At 48.4% G+C, this 8,204-nt stretch overlaps 1 protein-coding gene across 1 annotated transcript; it reads right to left on the bottom strand.

The window, feature by feature from the left end:
• Positions 1–1,370: 1,370 nt before the first annotated feature.
• LOC136538507 (protein FAR1-RELATED SEQUENCE 5-like) lies at positions 1,371–7,484 on the bottom strand. Its single transcript, XM_066530465.1, has 3 exons — positions 4,678–7,484; positions 2,677–2,812; positions 1,371–2,455 (listed from the first exon to the last, which is right to left on the bottom strand). Exons 1-3 carry the CDS (start codon positions 7,258–7,260, stop codon positions 1,965–1,967), a joined length of 3,210 nt encoding a protein of 1,069 aa, XP_066386562.1. The 5' UTR covers positions 7,261–7,484; the 3' UTR covers positions 1,371–1,964.
• Positions 7,485–8,204: the final 720 nt, after the last annotated feature.

Here is an 8,204-nt window from a genome sequence, read left to right as displayed (position 1 = left end):
GTGGAGGGCGGAGGAGGGCCGCTGGGGGGGGGGGGCGGGGGCGGCGCGGCCGCGGGGCGCGGGCCGTCCGCTGGGGCGCGGCGCGGGGTGGCCGCGGGGCTCAGGGCGCAAGCGGGCGAGGGCGGCGGCGGCGGCGGAGCTCGGCTCGGCTAGGGCGAGAGAGGGAGAGGAAGAGAGGAAGAGAAGCACAGGGTCCATAGGTGCTTTGGCGCTGAGCTCACTGCCATGCCATCTACCGTGTCCAGGAGCTCGGCGCCAACATCAATGACGCCGAGCTAAGGATCTATTTTCTGAATTCTTTCTGTCAGGAGTCTATTTGTGACAAACTTTTAAAAAAAGGACTAAAATGTAAAAAAATCGGACGGATGACATACTTCAATGCAATAGGCTTGCTTTGCTTGTCCACCCTCCTAAAAGGCCAGACAAGTCGCGCATCGTGTTTGGAAAAGAACCATACGAGTTCAGTCTTGAGATTCTTGACGCCCATTCAGAATTAGAATATGATTAGCGGGTTCATGACGTTGCAAACCTCTCCTAACGGGACAAATATGCAGAACCAAACAGCACCAGTGTCTGAGGAGGTCGTGCCCTCGTCGTGCACTCGTGCTCTGCTTGGGAAAAGAACCGTGCGAGCTCAGTATAGATTCTTGACGCTCATTCAGAATTAGCATATATGATTAATGGGATCATGACGTTGCAACTTGCAACTTCTACTACTTAATCGGGTGTCCAAGCAAGCGAATGCTAGACCAGTTGGTCTAGCTGTGCGCTTTGCACCTTATCGGTCAGAGTTCGAATCCTCTCGGGGACTCCACGTCAAAGCACAGGTCTAAGGCTAGCCCAGTCTCATGGGAACTACGATGCCGCTCAGCCTGTTTGCTTGTTGGTTTCAGCCAGCCCAAACCAGTCAGCCAACAGTATTTTTCTCTCACAAAAAACCAGCACCAGCCAGCCTAAACCAACACCAGCACCAACCAGCGAACAGGCCCGCTGTGTATGGATGGAAGGTTCGGAGGTTTTCACGACCTACGTGAGAAAATCTTTTTCTTAAACCCAATGCCCAAGGGTTGTCTAACACCCCGCAGTTCGAGGTTTTTTTTTTTTATCGGGTGTCCAAGTCACGTTTCAATGACCATGGTTAATGTCAAACACACTACTGGTACGTTTTCAAGGAGCCGGTTTGAAATTTGCTGGTGCTGCCAAATGCATTAGTCAGTACTCCGAATCGCATGCTCTTACCAGCATGTTATTAATCAGACAAAAGTTGACCTCCCAGACATGCCATGAATGAATCTCAAAACAAATGGATCTGGCTGACGCGCAGCCCCGTCAGCAGAAGGCATCAGACAGCGACACACTACCAATTAAACGAAACAAATGTATATAAACAATTTCCTCAACTCCGCTAGTCGCAGGAGCATGTCATGATCAAAGAATCAATTTTGTTTTTTTTTTTCCAGCGACGAACCAGCCACTCTTCCAAGCCAAGTCAATGGACATGTGGTCTGTGAGCTCAATTCCAACAAATCTCTTTCCAGCGAGAGAAAAACAGGGTACAAAACTTTGGACTGTTGAAAGCAGTTCACCAGCATACAACTCATGCTGTACATAATACAGCTAACCAGCTACACATGTGAACTGACCATCAGACCCACCAACCTCACCAGGAGCCAACAAAAAAAGAAAGGAAGAAGATCAAATGAGATCGATGTTTGTCATTAGGTTAAACAAGTGGGGCTTCTAGGCATGCTAAGTGAGCAAGCGAGCGAGCGAGAGCGAGAGCAAGAGCGAGAGCGAGAGAGAGAGATCAAGGAAGAATTCTAGGCTCAGGTGACAGCTGGGATCTTAAATACAGGCTATAAACATGTATACAGCTATGCTCTAAGAGATTCCATTGGTGAAGAGGTTGTTAAAGATCAGCACCTCACAAGCCATTAGGGGAGCGTTAGTGCAGGGAGAGAAGATCATTCATGTTCTGCGTCGTCGCCAATCAGCCCCTCGTCCTCGTCGTCATCAGTGTCTTCCTCATCGTCGTCACTGCCATCCGAGGAACCGAAGATTGCGTCCTTGGCGGCTGCAGAATCACCAAAGCTGAGCTGTCCTGGGGATGCATGTGCCGAGTTGAGTGGGTTCACTGGTGGTAGTGAGGAAAGCGGCTTTGGTGCTAGTGGTTTCAGGTAATTTGGGAGGTTTTCCTCAGGCCTGATGTGGATGGCGCCTTTTGACTGAGCCGCTTTTATGATTGTAGCTGCATCAGATGGTGATGCTATGCGTGCACCGGCTGCAATGGCTGCAGCCCTTATAGATGAACCCTCAGGATTTGCACGAGAATCAATACGGCCAAGCGTCTTTGTCTGTGATGGTGTAGCTGGCTGTTGTGCAGATGACTGAGATTGACCAAATGACAATTTGCCGTTGCTACTGATATCTCCAGAATTTACAGAGTTCATACCAGCTGCATCAAAAGTAATGTCAAAATGACCTCGTTAGTAAAATCGATTATTATATATGCAATAGCTTTTAGAAAAAAAGAAAATGTCTCATATATATCACAGCCACAGCTTAAGAAAAGGTTCAGGCATAAACTTGTACAAATTATGATATGTACAAACAGAACTGGGATACGATGTTTGGAACAGTTTATAGATTTGAGTAGCAAAGTAAAATCCCACATACCCGCAGATATCTTGGGGCCATCAGTGGACGGAAGGCACAATCCAATAGGAACAGTCACGAGCTGTGGCACAGCACTGGAGTTTAATGTATTTACACTGCATCCCCTGCTACCATTAGCTTGGGATAATTCATGGCTCTGCAGATTCCATAAAGACTTGTTGTTAGGAACCTGAACCTAGTGAAGCACATTATGATTGAAATTGCAATCATTCTGTACATGGAATAAGGAAATAGAAGCTACTGATGACAACGAGTGGAAAAGAAGCTATTGCAGCTAAACTAAGCTGTAAGCTGAGGCTTATAATAAGGAATTTTATAGTCTCTATCAGTAATAACTGGGAACTAAACTGCTGCACTAAGTTCTTATGCAAAGGTAATCACCTTATCACAGAGGACAAAAGATAAAATGTTTGATTGAACGATGCAACTGAAAGGGGCCCATACAATACCCAATAAGATGTCAGAAAACCATATTACAGGCTTGCATCTAATAACAATTTGGCTCAATTGAAGACATCAAACGATCTCTTTCCCCTAAAGATTAAGAGTCGCATGAGCTAATAATATTTACCCTAAAGTAAAAGATAAAGAGATGCTACAACTGCAATAAATGGCATGCAACATTTTTGAAATGTCAGCCCTGGAACTAAAAGTGGTAAGAATACCATAATTCTCACACACTCCACTGCAGACAGTTACCAGGCAAACATGCCATCTATGCAGCAAGGATACAGATATGGGGATATGTCAGTTTCTAAAAAAAAGACATGCGGTTACATTTTTAGTTTTTTTTAATAAAGTCATATTAAAATTCTAAAAGCCGTAACACACTAGCAGGAACTTAAAATTGCCTCATTCTTGCAAATGTGTTGTTCTGCTCATCTTTTCCATATTTCCATTTAGCCAACACTCCAAGAGCCAAGCCTGCCCAGCATCTCCATCCAAATCTCAAAGGCCAAACTTGCAAAATCCAAATGAGAACATATATGCGCATAGTGCAGAAGTAGAACTTGTCCAATCGATGGAGGATTCAACTAAGTACATCACTTTTTACTTGGGCGAGGCTTCAGGCTTGGAGGAGATGAGTAAATCACTGATCTAATTTCTTTCCCCTTTCAATTCCAGTTCAGTCGAGGTTAATTTGACATGGGGAACACGGCAGGAAGAGGCTATAGGAGAGGAGAGGAGAGGAAATAGGGAAGAAATCACCGCTAACTCATCCCCAGCTCGCTGTTGATTAATCACCTGTGGGTGGTGAAGCTCGTTGAGGCGCTGTGTGCATGATGCGTCCACAAATTTGTGGCGTGCGCCTTGCGGGTGGTGTGTGTCATCACAGCCGCAGCCTGCTTGAGCATGCTGTGGGCATTGGATCTCCTCGCGGACAGGACGGGCAGATGGCTGGGTGAGCAGGAAGTCGGTCGGTCGGGCAGCGGCGAGCGTGTTGTGCCGCTGGCAGCCTAAGTCCCCACTGCGTGGGGTGCATGAGTCGAGGGTTACTGGACTGGGCCATATCCAGAAAACGCCTCAATACGTCTCCGCCCACGTATCGGAATTGCTCTTGGTTACCCCACCCACCCCCCCCCCCCCCCCCCCCCCCCCCCCCCCCCCCCCGCCCGCCATGGAGACATCTTCATGCCATATCCTACGTAAGATACGTATCCGATATGGGATGGATACGGGGGTGACCTGACGGAAATAACTAATATGCACTGATATCCTGATAAAAAATACCAAACCCACCCAGTGCCCACTTAATTTGGATTTGCCACAACAATCATGCATCCATAGGTATTCTAATCATTTGCTACTAGCTATATTTCGTAGCAAGAAAACCTCAAGCAGAAGTGTTTATCGGCGCTCTAGCGAAGAATCATTACAAGTAACTTTAAGAAAGTAGCATAATTGTAGATTTAAATGAAATGAAACTACTGGTTAGAATAGAACATTTGAAAATATGCATAGTATGAACTTTCGGTGGTCAGCATAGCAAAAGTAAACTACCTCTTTTATTCGTGAATCAGCTCCTACGGATTTTGTTTCTCCACCTTGCAGATTTCCAGCTGAAGGTGCTGATGCATTTCGGTCAGGTAACCCAGAAAACTTATCAACTACAGAAGCAGGAGGTATATTGTCATCAACTGAATTATTCGCACCAGATGTTTTTCCATATTTGCTACTCAAAGAAACAGGAGCAGCAGCAACTAGCTGACTAGGCCCTTGTAAAGCACTTGATGAACCAGGAGCAACAAAAAGAAAATTAACAGGTTGTTGCACATACATAAGTTGATTTGATGTGGCGTTCTCCCTTGAGCTATTTGAATTCCTTTTTCTCTTCTTTTGCTTATTAGAACTAATCTCCTGATTTCTTGCAAAACTTTCTGGTGGTTGTGCTGCAATTGGCATCACCGCTAATGGTGCTACCTGTCCAATACCTCTCTTGGCCATATTAACCCTGTTAGCAGCTTCTTGAAGAGCTTGCATCGCGACAATATAAACCTCTAATGATGATGCTCCCTCTTCAGCATACCTTAGTGCTTCACGACACAAACTGTTGTAACGCCACTTCAGGGATTGCTCATCATCTTCAGCGCTACTTCTTTGCTCCTCCTTGGGCTCCTCAACTCTGCTAACTTCATCAACATTCTTGCCTGAGCTTCTATCCAATGCATTCTTTGTCCATCTTTTTACAAAATAATGAGAAGGAAGTGCAGAGACACCTCTTACACCAAACACAGTAAGCATGTGCCTGCAGACAATACCAAAATATTCAAACATCCGACAGCTACATGTCGCAGAACTTCCAGAAGAACTGAACTCAACTGTTACAGACTTCTCACTTCCTTCAGATCTGGTCACAGTATAAATTGAAGCATTGCCCTCCTCTTTCACCATTTCAGCAGTGTAAACAGAGGCATCAATCAATTCCTGTTGGAATTTCAAAAACATCGACCTTGTATATAACTCGGCTCCTTGCTTTTCTATAGGAGATGATGTCTTGATATCAGGAAGTGAATATTTTGTTTCAAATTCTTCCTTCACCTCCTTCTCATAACAACAGTCTAAAGCTTTTTCATACTGCTGAATGAATGACTGCGAATCAGTTTTGGCACTGATATAACCTTCAAACAACGAACTCCTGCTTGAACACTGCAGCTTTAATGACACATCCCCAAAGAATGTATCTCTCAGATATACCGGGACCCACTGATGACGGCAATTGTACACCAAGTCAAGCCATTCACTTTTTTGAGAGCTGACCTTAGAAATTAATGCCTTCCAATTTGCTTCAAACTCATTGATTGTCTCAGACATGTTGATGCAGTTGATAAAGTCCTCACGGAAGGATGGGAATGCATCTAGGAGATATGACAGCTTATCCTGTGCTTCGTTCATGATGTGCCACTTACAAAACTGGAGCCTAGTTAGAGGAAATACTTTCAAAGCAGCTGATTTTAAAGAATTATCATGCTCCATGGTAAGAGAGTTAGGCTGCTGTCCAGACATTGCTAAGAGAAATGTCTCAAACAACCAAACAAATGATGCTTCATTGTTATGTGCCATGATGGCACAACCAAATAGGACTGGCTGGCAATGGTGATTAACTCCAGTAAAAGTAACAAGTGGAAGTTCATGCTTGCTCCTTTTGCAGTAGTCATCCAAGACAACGGCATCTCCAAAGTCTTTGTATGCCGTCCTAGCCCTCGCATCGGCCCAAAACACATTCCCCACTGGACGCCCCTCAACAAATTGCATGGCATAAAAGAACGCCGGATCTTCAGCTTGCATGCGCTTTACATAATCCAAAATTACTCGAGTGACATTCCCAATACCATCCAAAACATACTGAGGAACCACTTGAGCTATGCTTGTGTGAGGCACAGACGGCGTAAGAGGCGGTGGCGGTGGCTCAATTGCCAGAAGCGAACCGCCATTTCGATGTCCCCCAAAAGGCCGCTGCTTCCCACACTCTGACAGTGGCTTGTGCGGGCGCAGACAGTGTGCCTGGTTCGCAGGGACCAGGGGATGGTTATGTGCAGTCTCCAGCTTGGTCACACTCCAGCGGCCATTGTCCTGCTTCTTCACCCGGATCATGGCCTTGCAGCCAACCCTGGTGACAGCCCGTGTCCGCCGACCCCTCCCACTATCGTCGTCGCCAGCGTCTACGGCATCAACACGGGAAACCTCATTCTTCCCGCGGTAGGTGCGGAAGCCCTCCTTGGCGCAGACGAACTGGCGCGACATGACGGAGCCGTCCCGGCGCGACCGGTGCATGACGCTAATCCGGGTGCTGAAGCCGACGCGGTGGGCGTAGACGTTGTAGAACGTCCAGGCGTCCTCCTCGTCGTCGAACTCCATGCCCTCGAAAGGGTCGACCCCGTCGTAGGCGCCGGCACGCGCGGCGTACGCCGACGCGGAGACCGAGGCCGATGCGGATGCCGAGCTCGCCGGAGCCGAGGCCCCGGCCGAGCCGCTCCCGGCGTCCACCTCCATCTCCGCGCCGTAGCCGACGCTGTCGTTGTCGCCGTCGCCCATTTCGCTATCGGGCGAGCCCTGCTCGCTGCCCGCCCCTCTCTCCATGTCCATGGCCGCCGTGGCGGGGCCGAGGGCGACCGGCCACTAAGGGCAGCTCCCCGAGATCAATCCGTCAAGCCAGAGGCATCTCCGTCTCCGGCCAGGACACGTACATCCGCCCGCCAGCTAACGCTCGGGCGGGGAGGTAAAAAAAAAGGAGCAAAATGGGCCGAGGCGATCCACGCGGCGGGGGAGCTCGAGGATGGATAAGGGGAGCAGAGGGAGGCGGAGGGGACGGTAAGGAGGGGGTCTGCGAGAGGGAGGCGGGGGCGCGCGACGGCGGGGGGGTGGGTGGGGGGTGGTGGGGGTGCTCCGGCGAGGTGCAGGAGGAGGAGAGGGGAGGTCCGGTTGGGTGGGGGGAAGAGGGGGCGGAGAGGGGTTGGGGAAGCGTGACCGGCTGCACTGGAGGGGCAGTCTGGGGTTTGACCGGGCGCACCGGATCAGCGGGAGGGTCCGGGCCCGGCTCGCTAGGGTTTGTTTGCTTTTGCGCCGGGACCAGGTGCGAGTGGGGCCGCGCGCTGCTTGGGTTTGTTCCGTGGCCCACCGCGATTGCCTGTACTTTGACGTGCAGCTGGGTGGAATGGATCATCGGATGGTGGTCAAAAGGGCCCAAAAATAGGGCTTCGTATTTTTTTCCCCATTTTATTTGCGGGAAAAAGGTTTGGTTGTCAGTTGATTTGAATGGCATGTTTTTTCTTATTATGTACATGCTGTCTTTTTTTTCTTTTACAAAAAGCGCTGCTAAGAAGTGGGTTGTGGGGTCATATGTTTTCCACTGTATTTGTGCACTATTATAACTACTCACCCGGTCCCCCCAATGTAGATGAGACAACTCGAATTTGAGTGGCCAAGCGTCTGGTCAGAATTCAATATATTTATAGTCCACTCCACATGAAAAAAGATTATTGTCGTTAGCCTTGAATCATGTTCCTCTAAAAATATCACTAATTCCATTA

This window comes from Miscanthus floridulus, chromosome 2 (genome assembly GCF_019320115.1).
Source record: "Miscanthus floridulus cultivar M001 chromosome 2, ASM1932011v1, whole genome shotgun sequence".
In the NCBI taxonomy this organism is placed as follows: Eukaryota; Viridiplantae; Streptophyta; class Magnoliopsida; order Poales; family Poaceae; genus Miscanthus; species Miscanthus floridulus.
This window is presented reverse-complemented; position numbering and strand designations above follow the sequence as displayed.